The 16,867-nt window shown below is 52.8% G+C and overlaps 1 protein-coding gene across 4 annotated transcripts in view; it reads left to right on the top strand.

Moving 5' to 3' along the window:
* Nucleotides 1–14,679, top strand: part of RYR2 (ryanodine receptor 2) — a 167,748-nt gene extending 153,069 nt beyond the window's left edge. For all 4 annotated transcript variants that reach the window (XM_036453405.2, XM_045587067.1, XM_036453406.2 and 1 more), the window contains 14 exons: nt 563–710; nt 2,222–2,308; nt 3,035–3,268; nt 4,597–4,727; nt 5,961–6,003; nt 7,047–7,180; nt 8,290–8,350; nt 9,487–9,633; nt 10,931–11,065; nt 11,601–11,757; nt 12,108–12,172; nt 12,311–12,411; nt 12,523–12,574; nt 13,265–14,679. In XM_036453405.2, the coding sequence (XP_036309298.1) occupies nt 563–710; nt 2,222–2,308; nt 3,035–3,268; nt 4,597–4,727; nt 5,961–6,003; nt 7,047–7,180; nt 8,290–8,350; nt 9,487–9,633; nt 10,931–11,065; nt 11,601–11,757; nt 12,108–12,172; nt 12,311–12,411; nt 12,523–12,574; nt 13,265–13,360 (1,591 nt within the window). In that variant the 3' untranslated portion in view covers nt 13,361–14,679. The remainder of the gene's footprint in view (nt 1–562; nt 711–2,221; nt 2,309–3,034; nt 3,269–4,596; nt 4,728–5,960; nt 6,004–7,046; nt 7,181–8,289; nt 8,351–9,486; nt 9,634–10,930; nt 11,066–11,600; nt 11,758–12,107; nt 12,173–12,310; nt 12,412–12,522; nt 12,575–13,264) is intronic.
* Nucleotides 14,680–16,867: the final 2,188 nt, after the last annotated feature.

The following is a 16,867-nucleotide window of genomic DNA, read 5'->3' on the forward strand; positions in this document are numbered from 1 at the left end:
GGTGAGGTTGGATGGGTTATGTCCAAGTGAGTTTTGAATATGAGTTCATCTACATAAATACATTTCCACGGAGGATTGGTATTCTGCAGCGAGAGGGGTTTTGGGTATCAAATTTTAGTGCTTCTAATTCCATTATCACATGTAACGGTAACACCCTGGCATCCTTTATATACGTGAACAGCCAAAGGCATGTCTCTGACATTAGGTCCGAAGATGAGACACTAGTCAAGGTTGACTGTTACAGTCCTGATTCAGCAGTGCGGCAGGTGGGGGTTTCCAGGGCGATGGCATTGCTCAGTGGGCAGGGAGGTGCCATATGGATACTAAGACACTCCAGCCTGTGAAATGCCCTGTAGATTTCAACTTCACAGAATTCCCACAGGAGACCGGGGTCCCTGACATCCAACCCGGATTCTGAAATCCTGAACATTGCAGTTCATTGGAGGAGAACGTTTTCCACAACGACGCTATGGTTTAAACGTGTGTTCGTTTGTGTATTTTGGCACAAAGCCCGTTAGTTCTTCAGTCTCTTGCCCGCTTATGTGTACTCGTCTGTCCGCAGGGGAGAAGACGGAGAGAAAGAAGAGAAGGCCAAAGACGAGAAGGGCCGGCAGAAGCTGCGGCTGATCCACACGCACCGCTACGGGGAGCCCGAGGCCCCCGAGTCCGTGTTCTGGAAGAAGATCATCGCTTATCAGCAGAAGCTCCTGGTGAGCCCGTCAGGAGAGCATTGCTATGACACGTTGTGAGGCCATAATCACTGAGGCCCCGCAGGGTCCGTGGGCTCCCGTGGGCTGGGTGGCAACCAAAGACCCAGGTCCCCCTGCTGGTGCATTGGGTTTGCTCCATGAGGACGGACCCAGGACCTCTGCACACGTTCACAAGCCCGAGACCTTAGACGTGGTGGCTGCTGCACCCCGTGTCTCCGCCCCACAGAGTCTGGGACGGGTCTGGGCGTGCACCCAAGCACCTGCAGGACCACCTGCAAGGGAAGTGGCCGTCCCGTGATTGAATGTTCTCACTACTTAGGAGCACTGGAGAATGTATGTGCTTCAGACAGATATGTGTGCGGTAGTAGGTTTTCTCAGCTGTCTGTGCCTCCCCTGTTGTTCAGTACAGAGTACGCTGAGCATCAGCGTGTTCTAGAAAGCTCTGGGTGGTCACTGGTTTGGGTGTTGCGGTAGGTGCCCCGCTTCAGGGGAGGCTGCAGGTGAGGCCGGGTGTGGGCACAGGGTCGAGTGGGCTCAGCGACACCTGCAGGAGCCCATGGTTCCTAGGAGTGTGCCAGCCGCCCAGGCCAAGCAGGTACAGAGGGACTGGCATCGCTCTGCCGCAGGAACCGTGCCAACGCCTCCCACTTAACATCAAAACACATGCTGATCTCCAGAGCCTTTTCCTCAGACCCACTTCTGTCCGGTTCTGTCCAGCTCAGAAAGGGGGACCAGCCGCTTAGTTAGGTGCTGAGACCCAAACCCAGAAGTTCCCATCTCTGAGCTCACTCCCTTCCACCTCCAACACAGCCCAGCAGTGACTCTCCTCAGCTGTCTTCCCGATGCTGGAGCCCACCCACCGGGGGCATTAAGCCCTCTTCAGATCCTCCTGGAATAGAATCATTCCAACTGTGATAACAAGACTCACAAACTCCTCTGTTGTCGTATCCAATCCTCAGAGCGAGCCCTTGTGAGAAGGTTCTGGCTAATCCGCACTTCACGGACCAGGGAAATGATGCTCCAGCAGTGATTCCGTTCTTGTGCACATCCCCCTGGAGCCCCCGGAGATAAAAAACCCAACACACCCCTCATCCGGGGACTGCCACTCCCTCTAGTTCACCCTGACCCCAGCTCGTCCCCCTCCCTCCCCCACTGGCTTCCTCCTTTCTGTCCTCATCCGCACCCCCATGTCTCTGTCCTCGGGGCTGCCCTGCCTGCTCCTCTCTGACACATCTGGTCCCCACTTGTCCTCCTGACTTGTTCCCCGTGGCATTCAGACCTCTGCTCACGCACCCCATTCTGTAAGCCCGCAGAGAGCATTCCCTGTGAGGATGTCCCCTCCGTGGTGCCCAGATTTCTAACTCGGTGATGTCCACAGTCTCGAGAATGATGCTTGATACGCACTGGGCGCTCAGGAAGTCACTTTGGGTAAATGAATGAATGCTTTATGTCATGGTCCGCAAATTTCAAGTCTCCCGATTCCGTGACCCTTTCATTTTTTCCACCTTCAGAACTATTTTGCTCGCAACTTTTACAACATGAGAATGCTGGCCTTATTTGTCGCCTTTGCGATCAACTTCATCTTGCTCTTCTATAAGGTATGTATTTTTTGGTCTCTTTTTTTTTTTTAATCTTTTATATTTTATTGATTTTTTACAGAGAGGAAGGGAGAGGGATAGAGGGATAGAAAAATCGATGAGAGAGAAACATCCATCAGCTGCCTCCTGCATACTCCCTACTGGGGATGTGCCCGCAACCAAGGTACATGCTGCCCTTGACCGGAATCGAACCCGGGACCTTTCAGTCCGCAGGGTGACGCTCTATCCACTGAGCCAAACCGGTTAGGGCTACTTCTTGGTCTTAACAACCAGTGCGATGCTCCCCACAGCCTGAATGATGTACAGATGTCACAGACCCGCCCTGAGCGCGTCCCTGATGTGAGGCGGAGACCCTCCTTCCTGCTGCTCAGGGAGATGCGATTCCGCAGAGGCTCCCGCATGCTCCGCCCATGCACACAGCTCACTTGGGGCTCAGGGGTGGCATGCGGTTCCTCTGGTCCTTGAGAGGCAGCTGAGCCATCTCAGTCCCCCCACCCGCGGATCCTGGTAATTCTTGGTTCCGCAGAAGGATTGGCACAAGCGTGTTAGTGATCTGCTGTCCCAGAAGCTTCTGAGAGCATCTTCCGGGGACCAGGGAGGAGGGATGGAGAGAGCCCTCACCTCGCTCGCGCCCAGTCGTTTGCGGAGAAGGCTGGGTCCCTGTTTCTCGTTGGTGCTGATGCTTAGGGGAGAGCACTGACCGCACTCTTAACTGGTTTGAACCAGGTCTCCACTTCTTCTGTGGTTGAAGGCAAGGAGCTGCCCCCTCGCAGCGCAAGCGAAAGCGCCAAGGTCAGCATCCCGGACGAGGGCGGTGGCGGGGAGGACGCGCCCGGCGTGCTGGCGGTGCACTACGTGCTGGAGGAGAGCAGCGGCTACATGGAGCCCACGCTGCGCATCCTGGCCGTGCTGCACACCATCATCTCCTTCTTCTGCATCATCGGCTACTACTGCCTGAAGGTAAGGGCATCATCGGCTACTGCTGCCTCAAAGTAAGCCGCGCCTGGGGAAGCGGGTCCTGGGATGGAAATGACTTTCACGGAGCTTATTTGGAACGTTCCAGAAATCCACACCTGTGGATGGTGGGAGGGAGCAGGGGCCACCGATGGGAACATGCACGGGGCAGACGCACGGGGCAGGCACAGCCTCACTCTGCAATGCTGGCTTCGGCCGGTTGTCCTGGCCTTTGGACTTCACATTGACCAGGCGCAGCTGCAGGCTGCCCTGGGGCGGGGAGAGCTGGGGTGGTCTGACTGGAGCTTTCTTTCACACAGACAGTGGCCTGATTCACCTGTAACGACCCTGCGCAAGGGGCCAGGCACACTGTCCTTAGCAGTGCTCCCGGAAGCTGTTAGGGTTATAGGAACGCACCCTTGGGGCCTCGCAGTCCTGGTGACTGTCCTGACGTCAGCAATCTCTGCTGCCATCCTGGGCGCAAAGGTTTCCAGTTTGTGTCCTTTCCCCCGGGGGGTGATGCGGCTCCTGGGCCGCCTGCAGGGAGCAGTGTCATCGGGTGAACGCACCCAGGAAGGTGCCCGATGCCTAGGGCTGCCATTTCCGGGCAAGCTCTTCCTCTTGCCTAGCAAGACCCGCCCCCCCCCCTCTGCCATGCAGCCTGAGCTGCAGACCAGGCAGAAGGCCAGCATGCCACCCCTGGAAGCTCCTCTCCACCCCCCCACCCCCAACACACTGGGCCATGAGGTGTTCTCAGACGCTCCTGGAATGTCTGCACCTTTCCTGTATAAAGTCTGTCCATAGGGCAAGGGCCTCAGTCTGTTCTGAAGACATCTTGGAAAACGGACAGTTTTCCTTTTGTTGAAATTAAAGTTTTTTCACAATAGCATGGTCACGCTGAGCAGGAGATTATTACAGAGATTTTTCAAATGAAATTGCGCTTTTTAAAAGCACGCATTCTGGAAGCTTAGCGAATGGTTATTGCCCTCAGTGAATTTTATTGCCCTCGTGGCTGCTGCTACCATATGTATGTGTTTATAACACGCCAAAGAAAACCAGTTTTGTGCAACCTTATTCTCTTTATTATTTAAAACTGACTTAGTTGCTTATGAACTTCTGTGTTTAAAAATGCGTGTGTGTATATAATCTCTATCCTATCTCTTGTTTTTCTAAGACCGTGCGATGCTTTTTCCTAAACACAGCTGATTCACTTTCATTCCATTTTTACTTTCCCGGAAGTAACACGGGAAATGCTTCTCTCCTAACGCCAGTTTGTAAGGGCTGAGAGGCCAGTACATCGAAAGTAATTTAATATGTTTCTTTTTGAAATGTAGGTCCCGCTGGTTATTTTTAAGCGCGAAAAGGAAGTGGCTCGGAAATTGGAATTTGACGGGCTTTACATCACAGAGCAGCCTTCGGAAGACGATATCAAAGGCCAGTGGGACCGGCTGGTAATCAACACTCAGTGAGTACAGAGCGTGCGAGGTCTGGGCGCTCGCAGATTGCCCGCGCGCAGTCCCCTGCCGAGCTCCCTGCGTGCTGGCAGAAGGCAGCAGAGTGATGAATGCGTGTTTACTCAGCCAAGAAAATCAAAGGCTCGGCGCCCTCGGCCCCCGGTGGAGGCCACCAGTTTTTGCCATCTGTGTTCCCATTCCTTCATCAGAGGGCTTTGAGTCGGTCCCCAGCCCCGTGCACTTGGCCTCCATTGCTCAGAGTTCGGAGGAGGGTGCAGGGGGTGGGGAGCCTGCGATCCAGAGCTATACCCCCCAGAAGCACAGAAGGAGCAGAGCCATTCGCTAAGGTAGGAGAGGTAGCCTTAGAGACAGAGAGACTGAATTTCACGTTTTTAATGTAAACTTTCAGCAGGTGCCGTCAGGCAGCCTGTGGGACTAGCTGAGCATCAGGACGTGCGAAACAGAAGCCAGCGAACTTGCTTACGAGCTGCAGGCTGCTGTGCAGTGTCAGCCCACCCAGCTCAGCTTCCCACCCCTGACAGTGCCCGTATTTTCACAGTAGCTTGCAGTTCTCAAGAGGAAAACGCTTCCTTTTTCTTAGCTTAGTGATGAGTTTTGCTTGTTTTTAAGAAGTTTTCATTTCAATAGGTTCTCCATTGTCAAACGGGGGTGATTTTCTGTGGATAGCGCAGAAAACATTGGCTCTGAATGCTGTGCTTTGTTTAGCACTCCAGACACTGTCATATTCCATACACACACACACACACCCTGTGCATACCGCCCTGGCCCGGTGCCAGGTCACACGAGTTCCCCAAATCCATGTCTCCTGAGAGTAACTGGTACGAAGGAGATTGCTTTCCCTCTGTAGGAAAAACAGCTACAGATTTCTAAATCCTTTGAAGACACTCGACAAAGCAATCTATAAGTAGATTTAAAAAACACAACCGTCAGCTGATTGACAAATATGCTCATGTTCTTCTCCATGACAACGTCAACCCAGCACCTTTCTGTGAGTTACATGTATGTCCAGTATTTACATATTAACATTCAAAGTGATACTTGATGTGCCCACAATGCAGAAAAATCATAGGATAAGATGGGAAAGAAATTCATTACAATTTTCACGAATGGAATATATGTCTGCATATTAATTTAAATATTTTCTATATTTCAAGCAGTATCTTGTGACTTATCACACTTTGAAATAATACTCTTCTCTTTTTTTATGCTTTTCTATCTTTTAGGTCATTTCCCAACAACTACTGGGACAAATTTGTCAAAAGAAAGGTAATATACTTCTTAGAAGGAATACATTTTAGTATTTTTTTCCCCCCAAAGTGCAATTCAGACTTGAACTGATGTGGCTGCTGTGTTGAAGGAGGCCCCGGGGTACGTTCTCGGCCTGTCACTGTCATGGCCAAGTGCAGCGGAGTCAAACGTGAATTCCGCACTTGCGGCAAGGGACCGCCTTCTGGGGCTGCAGAACGAGTGAGCCCCTGACAGTGACGGCAGCCGGTGGGCTCCCCTGGCTTCCTCCGGGACCCACACCAGCGAAGGCCCTTTGCAGTTAGGGCCGCCGACGGGTCAGGCGTGGTCCCCTTCCCACCAAAGAGGCAAAGGCGTTGCCCGGCAACAGGGAACTGCATTTTCTTTTCTTTATATCATCTTTAAAGATCTTGCTTTCGTGAAGTTTTATTCTCCTGAAGCAGACTGCCTAGAGGGTGGGAGGAGCAGCGGAAGCGGAGGAGCAGCTGGGTCAGCTATGGACCGGGCACAGAGCTGTCTGCAGAGCCGAGGCCGCTCCGGTGGCAGTGCCAGTGGCAGCTCGGTGCAGGCTTCTCCCTGGCGGGCAGTTTTGCAGTTTGCGTGAGAGGCTGCTGGGCCATTTTATTAAAATATGAGCTTAGTTAATTCACCAAGAACCCTTCTTTTTATATATATATATATTTATTTTATTTATTTATTTTTTTTGAGTTTTACAGAGAGGAAGAGAGAGGGATAGAGTTAGAAACATCGATGAGAGTCATTGATCAGCTGCCTTTTGCACGCCCCCTCCTGGGGATGTGCCCACAACATGCCCTTGACCGGAATCGAACCCAGGACCCTTCAGTCCGCAGGCTGACGCTCTATCCACTGAGCCACACCGGTTTCAGCTGAGAGCCCTGCTTAGTAGATATTTTCTTGCTCAGGGTCCACAGCCATCAACTAGACTTTCAAGTGAACTTCCAAATAAGACAAACATAGAGTAACTCTAAAGATAATTAGACGTTTTATGCATAGACAGAGCCGAGCTAACCTAAGGGTTGGGCTTTTCTCTCGCTGTCTCCCAGGTGATGGACAAATACGGCGAGTTCTACGGTCGGGACAGGATCAGTGAGCTGCTGGGCATGGACAAGGCCGCCCTGGACTTCAGCGACGCCCGCGAGAAAAAGAAGCCCAAGAAAGACAGCTCGCTGGCCGCGGTGTGAGTGTCACTGCCCCACGCCAGCTGCCAGGAGGAGACGGGGTGGCACTTGACCTTGCCCAGCCTTGTCTCCTTCCCTCCGGGTCACAGGGACCGAGACAGAGACCAGAGTGTACACAGAGTCTCCTCTGTACCTCTGGCTATTTTGAGCTAAGAATGATTGGATTTTTTTTCTATTAATTTTTGAAAGTGCCTTTTTCATTTTCTTTTAGAAATGTATTCTATTAATTTCAGGGAGGAAAGGAGAGGGAGAGAGAGAGAGAGGAACATCAATAATGAGAGATGCCCCCTACTGGGCATGGAGCCCACAACCCCGGTATGTGCCCTGCCTCAGGAATTGAACCGTGACTTCCTGGTTCAAGGTCGATGTTCAGTCACTGAGCCATGCTGGCTGGCTGAAGGTGCCTTTTTCATTAAGTACATAAAACAACAAAAAATGTTCTTTAAAAAAAAAAATATATATATATATATATATATATATATATTATTGATTTTTTACAGAGAGGAAGGGAGAGGGATAGAAAGTTAGAAACATCAATGAGAGAGAAACATTGATCAGCTGCCTCCTGCACACCCCCTCCTGGGGATGAGCCCACAACCAAGGTACATGCCCTTAACCAGAATCGAACCTGGGACCTTTCAGTCCGCAGGCCGACGCTCTATCCACTGAACCAAACCAGTTAGAGCAAGAAAAAAATGCTCTTAATTTAACTTGTCTTTTCTTTCCTTAAGCCAAAGTAAAACATACACAAACATGCAATATATGATGATGTTTTCTGATACTTCTTTGAAAAAAAATGTTCATTTTCTTACGTTTTGGGAAAGGGAACTGTGTAGCCCTTTTATTTCCTTTTTTAAAATGCGTGTTTCTTAATTTTTAGAGCAAGGGGAAGGGAAACATCGATGAGAGACAGACGGGAAATTCAGATCCCGACGTGACCCTTACTCCGTTGCCGGTTGCTCTGGGGGAGACAAATCGGGCTCTCACCCCGCTTGGGTGCTTGGAGCCTCCTGGTGTGGGCAGGGCTAGAACTGATGTCCCGGGCGGTGCCAGGCGCGTCCCGGGCATCTGCTTACTGGGCCCGTCTGCGCACTCTTTGTCTTTCCAGACTGAACTCCATCGATGTGAAGTATCAGATGTGGAAACTCGGAGTCGTTTTCACGGACAACGTAAGTCACGGCAGCGCCAGGCACTCCGGTTCCTCAGGCTGTTTTGGCTGCAGATGTTTCTTCGAAATCAGTTCCCTTAACCCAGAGCCCAGCTGGGCAGGACCCAGCATCAAGGCGATTCACTTAATTAAGGCGATTTCACTTAATCGCCTCTCCCAGTCCCTTTCTTTAGTAGCTGAGAGGAAAACAAACACATATTTACACAAGAAGAAACTGAGATGCCACGTTACGTATAGTTTCATTTAGGTTTTAGTTGGGTGGGGCATACTTCAACGTTTCGTAGACGTTAAAAAGCAAGTTTTAAATACATTAAAAGGATTTAAATGCTGATGATGATAAATTCTAGTTTCTCCCAAATTAAGCAATTATTGTGTTGATCCTTCATTTATCAAAAAGCTGCACAGCCTCTGAAATAAACATAAGGATCAAGTCAGGTGCCCACAGACAATGAAAAAGTCTCGTTACCAAAAGCTACCTGCTGTCGGCAGCTGATCCTTTTCCTCCAACCTGGCTTGCTCAACAGTGTCACAGGTTTTGTTCTTGAAGCTTTCGGATGAAATGACTGTTCCTATCAGTTGTCCCGTTTGCTGGCTGTGGGACGTCGCTGCAGAGAAGCCTGAGACGCGGCTGACCGCTGAGCCAGGCATGTCTGCTGTCAGGTGTCAGCCAGCCTCCCAGGCCTCTCCCAGCTTCCCCCCTGTGCCCAGGAGTGCCCTGGCCGTGGGCTAAGCTGCAGCTTCTCCCGCGCACCTCATGTCCTCTTAAAGCCTCACTTCATCTTAACACTGCCTCTCATAGTGAGCATGCGTTCCCTTCTCCCAAAGACTGGGACACCCCACATTCTCCTGCCTCGACCCCCCACCTCACTCAGCCACAGCCCAGACGCCAGGGATCTTAGAGACTCTTCTGAGGCCCCAAACCCAGACTGTGCCTTAGAACTGTCCCCTGTTCGCAAGGCGTCTTGCAGCCAATCTCTCTCACGGTGGAGGCCCCTCCCCGGTTGTATCATTAGAATTCTGTGACTTTGTAGTCTGAGAAGGCGAAGTACACGGAGTGGCTGCCCTAGAGGGAAGCCGGCACTGGACGGCAGTCAGGGGCTCTGTTCTCTGACGCACGTGTGTCTGTCCCGTGTGCAGTCTTTCCTGTACCTGGCCTGGTACATGACCATGTCCGTGCTGGGGCACTACAACAACTTCTTCTTCGCGGCTCATCTTCTCGACATCGCCATGGGCTTCAAGACGCTGAGGACCATCTTGTCGTCAGTCACGCACAACGGCAAGCAGGTGAGAGGCTTTTGGAAGAGCTTTTTATTGTTATTATTATTATTTTAATATATTTTATTGATTTTTTTACAGAGAGGAAGAGAGAGGGACATAGAGTTAGAAACATCGATGAGAGAGAAACATCCATCAGCTGCCTCTTGCACACCCCCTACTGGGGATGTGCCCGCAACCAAGGCACATGCCCTTGACCGGAATCGAACCCGGGACCTTACAGTCCTCAGGGTGACGCTCTGTCCACTGAGACACACCGGTTTTGGCTGGAAGATCTTTTAAACTGCGGCATTTCACAGGGAAAATGTTGGCCTTCCAAACAGTGTTGCTTATCAGCTCTTAAAGTGTCTTTCACTTTGATCATTGCTTTACGTTACCGAAAAGGACTTCTCCGGCACATATTTAAAATATTTATATTATATATCGTTAATAGTGTGTCTTTCCAGATGCTAGAAGCAATGCAAATTTCTATTTAGTTTTAAGATATGGAAACTAAAGGGTCCCGGTTCAGTTCTGGTCAAGAGCATGTACCTTGGTTGCAGGCTCCACCCCTGGCCTTGGACCATGCCTGTGCAGGAGGCAGCCAGTGGATGTGTCCCTCTCACATCAAAGTTTCTCTCTCTGTCTCTCTTTCTTCCATTCTCTCTAAAAATCAATGGGAAAATACCCTCAGATGAGGATTAACAAAAAATACATATATTTGACTTGTAATCAGTCTTAATGAGATAGTTTTAATTGGAATGTCTATTAAAGACATTATAAAAAGAAAGAGCAATGTATCTACTGTCAGATATTTAGAAGAAAGAAAAATTAGCATTTTTAAGCAGCTTATTATCAATTTGGATATGAAATTAAGACAGTTTATTTATATTCCAGCTTCAGGATGCATTTATTAACCAAGGAATCAAGTTTTACATAAAATATCTGACACCTTGGTAAAATAAAGAGAATATGAAAACAGGTAGGAAAAGCATATGATCACCTGGCTGGTGTTGCTCAGTGGTTGAACATCCACCTATGAACTAGGAACTGTGAGGTCACAGTTTGATTCCCGGCCAGGGCACAGGCCTGGGTTGTGGGCTCCATCGCCAGTGTGGGGCGTGCAGGAGGCAGCCGATCCATGATTCTCTCTCATCATGGATGTCCCTCTCCCTTCCTCTTTGAAATTAATGAAAATATATATTTTTTAAAAAAGAAAAAAAGACATCTGGTCAGTGAGTCCAGCTTGTGCCAAGTCCCCCACAGACATCCCTCCCACAGCCGCCCTTTCTCATGTCCTGACACATGACGCCACGTTGCTTTCCAGCTGGTATTAACCGTGGGCTTATTGGCTGTGGTCGTATACCTGTACACGGTGGTGGCATTCAATTTCTTCCGGAAATTCTACAACAAAAGTGAAGATGGAGACACGCCGGATATGAAGTGTGACGACATGCTAACGGTAAGTTCACGTGTGAGGTCTCGTGTGGATGAAAACGCGCCCCCGCCTCAGCCTCAGTAACGTGTGCAGTTACCCTTGACCGGGGCAGAGCAGGAGCGGGTGCACATCGGAGCTCCAATCCTGCTCGTTAGAGTCCGTGCAGCCCATCCACACCTCCTCTTCCCACATGGAGAGCCAGAGTCTAACCCAAGGTCATGGTCGGGGGATGGTCATACACAGATGTGTCCCCTGTGCTGGGCCTGGCAGGCGAGGTGTCCCTGGTCCCCCAGGGGTGTGGATGTGGAAACTGGGAGCCAGAACTGGACAGAAAATTGTCCGGTGAGCCCTCTGCCCATGGGGGCGTTGCAAACCGGGCAGCGGAGGTGAAGCTGGGCAGGTGGCCCGGGGGAGGGGGTGTTTGCATCACGTTGCAGGTACGGAGACGAGACGGAGGAGGGCGAGCACCTCAGTCCCAGGGTGAGGACTTGGCTCAGAGAGAGAAGGGGGGCGGTGCATGTGAGGGCCAGTGTCCTCGGCAGGCGCCCTCTCTCCGCAGTGCTACATGTTCCACATGTACGTGGGCGTGCGGGCTGGAGGGGGCATCGGCGACGAGATTGAGGACCCGGCAGGTGACGAGTATGAGATCTACCGGATCATCTTCGACATCACCTTCTTCTTCTTCGTCATCGTCATCCTCCTGGCGATCATACAAGGTAACCCCCCGGCGCCAGGCAGCCGTCCCCCGGGGAGACAGGGCCAGAGACACATGGGAGAAGGGCCTCACTGGGGACCAGACACAAGTGAGCAGCACATTGGGGCTTCCAGCATGGAGTGGCTGTGACAGAGTCTGATCTGTGTCGCCCCATCACTGCGCACACGTCTGTCCCACAGAGAGGAGGCCCCGCCCTGGAGGAGTGTTGGGGTGCCCACGGTGATCCCCATTGCTGAGCGGTGCCGAGCGTGGCTGCACACATTCCCTCCCAAGGGAGGTTGGCCAGGGTTTCGGAGTTAATGGCCGTTCTCTGGGTGGTAAAGATTAACCCGCGTCTTTATCTACCTCCAGGTTTGATCATTGATGCGTTTGGAGAACTCCGAGACCAGCAGGAACAGGTCAAGGAGGACATGGAGGTCAGCCTCCCGTTTCTGCCCGGGCCTGACGGGTGCTCCCCGCCCTCCCTGCCTTTGTCTCGGAGCTCTGAGTGTGTGAGCCGGGGCGCTCGGCTCTGCCTCTGAGCGCTGACGTCCGGTCTCTCCTTCGTCCTGCAGACCAAGTGCTTCATCTGCGGGATAGGCAACGACTACTTTGACACGGTGCCCCACGGCTTCGAGACACACACGCTGCAGGAGCACAACCTGGCCAACTACCTGTGAGCGTGCCCCCTCACACCCCCCGCCCCAAACCCCCCTGCACCCCCTCTCCCAGGGCCTGTGGGTGCCGACGCCCCCCACGCTCATCCTGACTCCTCTCGTCTCCGCAGGTTTTTCCTGATGTATCTCATCAACAAGGACGAGACAGAGCACACGGGGCAGGTAGGGAGGGGACTGGCCTGAAGGGAAGGGCGGAAGGGAGCTTGCCCTGGGGACAGAGCTGGGTATTAAACCCTGAGGCGGGTTCCCTCCAGACTGTAGTCACGCCGGCACACGGAGGCCCTGGCCAGACCAGCGTGCAGGGCTTATAGAAAAAACAAACAAACAAAAAAAAAAAACACCCTCTTGCTGCTGAAGATGCGAACTCTGGGTTTGGATTATTATAATGTCTTTGGTGTCTTAATCAATAGCAGGTGCTTTCAGATGCACTTCCACCCACAATATCATGGGCAGTGAAGAATAATTGCATATTAAAGGTTGTTCTTAAGCTATTTGAAATTCTATCTCCACAAAATTTGCTTCCAGTTGTTAATGGTTTGAATTGGAAGGAGTCAATGAGCAATAATGTTTTTAAAAGAACCCTCGAAATCATTTACCACAATTAATTCCCATCCATTATTGTATCGTGGCCCGGATGAAGATGATCTGTCTGTTACTAGAAGTAAGCAGGTCTGACACAGTGAGGACCCGGGTAATGAACTTGGGCTTCTCCAGTGACATCCGTGTCCACGTGTAATGACACAACGGTACCCACGTGACATACGTACCCACCGCTGTGAGCTCGTCTGACACTCTGTGGGGACACAGGTGCTGGGGAAGACCTGCTGGCATTGCCCTGTCTTCCTCCCGCAGGAATCTTACGTGTGGAAGATGTACCAGGAAAGGTGCTGGGAGTTCTTCCCCGCTGGGGACTGTTTCCGGAAGCAGTATGAAGACCAGCTGAACTAACTCAGACCGGCACCCGGAAACTGAGCACCCGCCCCCTCCGTGGCCCTCTGCCTCTCACTCACTCTCTCTGCCTCTCTGCCTCTCTCTCTGTGCCTCTCTCTCTCTCTCTCTCTCTCTGCCTCTCTGCCCCCACCCCCCCTCTCTCTGCCTCTCTCTGCCTCTCTCTTTCTCTGCCTCTCTCTGCCTCTCTCTCTAACTCTCTCTGACTCTCTCTGACTCTGTCTCTTGCAAACATCCGCTGATGTGAGACTTGCCGCCTTCCATGCTTCCTGGGGGCAGTGGCTGTGCACCTGGCCGGGCCTTCCCCCGCTTGTGTATTTTCTTTGAGAATCACCACGGAAGAACCACCGTACTCATCCGCAGACCACATGGAACTCGGGAAAGAAAGCCATCTGGACACTCGGTCACAACACGGACAGACGTCCTTCCAGGACGGGGAGCTCCCCGAGGGCGAGGTCAGGGGAAGGCGGGCCGCGCCCCGGGCTCCTCACGCCTCCGTCCGGGGAGGGACCCGGCGGTCCCCAGCTGCAGTGCCTCCGCCGGTGGCGAGGGAAACAGTGCCTTACTCAGTGGGCTGAGCTATGCAGAAGACGCGTGCGTGGAGCATCTTATTTTCATGTCCACTTGTTCTCCTTCGGTTGGTTTTGTGCGTTTTTTCCTTGTCCTTGTACTCGGTGGGGGAGGGTGGCGAAGCAGTCCGTGCACTTTCCAAGGAGCCGGTGGCCGGCCTCGTGACGAGGGGCTCCTCTCATCCCCCCCCCCCCATCACGCCCCCCGACGGCCCAGCTCCCCTCCCCGCCATGCTCTGAGGCAACCCTGCAACTCGATGAAACCGATCCTCGTGTGCAACAGACCGCAGACACACACCTCCGACAGATCTCACTGCATGTCCATGATGCAAGTTTCCACCGACGGAGAAACCCTCCGAGGCCGGCTGGTCCCGCGAGAACGGTCCCCGTCACTGGTCCACGGCGAGACAGGGCGCCGTGGGCCCCCGAGTCCGCAGCCGGCACCGTCCACCCGCCGAGACCGCTGCGGACCTGAGCCATCCTGGGGCCCTCTCTTCCCGCCAGCTGTGACCAGCGGCCGAGTGAGGACTTCTCGTCCGGCCATTTCTCAATATCGATGCTGAAGCAATATCCATTCAGGGAGTTGGTCGGTTGCATAAACCCCCGGGGGATGGGATCAGTCACTCCATTGGCGTCCTTCCCATGGATGCTGGGAGGAAGGCAGTGGGATGGAAGCAAGGCCACGTGGCCAACCTTGGGGCTCTTTTAATTTAGGATTGTAACACTGCTCTGATTAAACTATTTAACTAACGTGTGCAGTCTCTTCTCTGTCCATTTCCCTTAGAACCGGCCGTTCCCGATCATTCTGCCTTTAGGGTCCATTTGCGTGTTACCCTTTTATGATATAGGATTGATTTCAGAGAGGGAGAGGAGAGAGAGAAACATCCATGGTGAGAGGGAATCGTTGATCGGCTGCCTCCTGCACGCCCCCTACTGGGAATCAAGCCCGAAAACAGGGCATGTGCCCTGACCTCCTGGTTCGTAGGTGGGCACTCAGCCACTGAGCCACACTGGCCGGGCTGTCTGCCTCATTTCTGTACAGAGTTCTACAGACTGCTCAGCTGGCTTTTGTAGCTGTTTATGTTATTAAATTGTCTTTAAAAAAAAAACAACAACAAAAAAAAACACCTAGGTCCAGTTGTAATATTCATCATGATTAGGATGGTTGGGGTTTGTGGTTTCTCCTTGAAGATCTGGGACACCATCCGTTGATGAAAGGTTTTCAGGGAACTAGGAATCTTGCGTGGAAACCTGTCAGTGCTCAAGGTGGCTACTTAAGGCCGTTCCTCCGTCTGGAGCTGTGCTAGGTCAGAGGCAGGAGACAGTGACGGGTCTCGGCGCCCAGGGGGGAGAGAGACCTGCCATGGGAAAGCTTTGGGATGGAGGATAATGGGCTTCAGCCACGTGGCCACTCACTGCCCACTGGTCACCTAGTGCCGGTCAGAGCCACGCGGAGGCTGCAGGCAATAGGAAGACGCTGTGGTCCCTGCCCTCTCCAGTCTGTCCGTCTGCTGAGATGCCTTCGGCATCGCAATTCTTCTCTCTCCCCCGTCCTCGCGGGACAGCTTCAAACGTGGAGGCGTCGCAAAATAGGACAATGCATCCACCCGCCACGTCCCCATGGGAACTGGGCCGGGCGACAGGGTGGCCTTATCTCCCAGCGCCAGGCGGCCCCGGGCAGCTGCCGAGCCTGCCAACCCACCTGCCCCCAGCAGCTGGCCGGCGCGTGGGCGGCCTCTGTGGGAAGCGGGGACCGTTATGGAAACTGGCTCAGTCCTGTCAGGAGATGGCTCTACTTTCTCCTCCGGGCAAAACGGGAACGGGGTTGGCTTCGGGACCGGAACTGTCTTCCCAGGCGTGAGGCTGAGGGCGCCCAGCTCTTTGCTGCTGGGACCCGGCCTCTGGTCCTCTCGCCCCAGTCCTCTGAGCCCAGGCTCTGGCTGGGATGGGGGGCCGAGGGGAGGGTCAGAGAGGTTTTACAATGGTGCTGCCTGTGGACAGTCTGAGAACAGCGCCCTCGTAAGGAATTCTGCAGGTTGCAATAGGCAATAGTCTTCCTTTTTGCTTTACTCCTAAAGCTTCCAACCCTTCCTCGTCCTGCTCACCCCAATCATTCCCCATCTAACCCAAATCACCTTCCTTCCCACCAGGGGCATCAGCAACCCCTTCCTTCCTCATCTCTGCCTCCTGCTGCAATGGCCTCAGTAGGTTACCCTCTAGGCCAGTGGTCGGCAAACTCAGTCCATGGAGCCAAATATCAACAGCACAACGATGGAGCCACGTTTTTCAAACTAAACTTCTAACGCCACTTCAACATAGACTCGCCCAGGCCGTGGTATTTTGTGGAAGAGCCACCCTCAAGGGGCCATAGAGCCGCAGTTTGCCGACCACGGACCCAAGTGAATTACATGAAATCCACTGGTGATAGATTAGGGAGGCGATTTAAAGCTAAGGAGGTGGGGGGGGGGGGGAAGGGCTAGAACCTCTAGGATTGGATAAAGTAACATGAGAGACACATGCTTCCTTTACCCAGGTGGGCATTGGATGAAATCGAGAGCCGAGCGCTTTCTGGGCAAGATGGAATTGGTCCGCATTCCAGCTCTCCCATGACTTGCCCTAGTGATCCTGGCTTCGCACACCCGTTCCTCTCAGGCAGCCTCCCACACTTGGTGGGGTTTGACCTCTGGATGTCCCAGGTCCTGGGAGAGGGGGGTGATTGCCCCCCTTACTCGGTGTTCATGAGACTCAGGTGTGTAGCCAAGCACCTGTCCCGTCGAGGGCCCCGGTAGTTTAAGCGACTATTGCTCCCCACTCAGCTGTTGGAGGGGGGCCTGGTTTGACCCCTAAGCAGCTGTTTAAGAGCCAAGATGAAGACGGTGCTGAAAGGCCAGGCAACCAAAAGTTCCCCTCTTACTGATGAGTGGGGACAGCTGGTCTA

This window comes from Pipistrellus kuhlii, unplaced genomic scaffold, assembly GCF_014108245.1.
Source record: "Pipistrellus kuhlii isolate mPipKuh1 unplaced genomic scaffold, mPipKuh1.p scaffold_m20_p_25, whole genome shotgun sequence".
Taxonomy (NCBI): Eukaryota; Metazoa; Chordata; class Mammalia; order Chiroptera; family Vespertilionidae; genus Pipistrellus; species Pipistrellus kuhlii.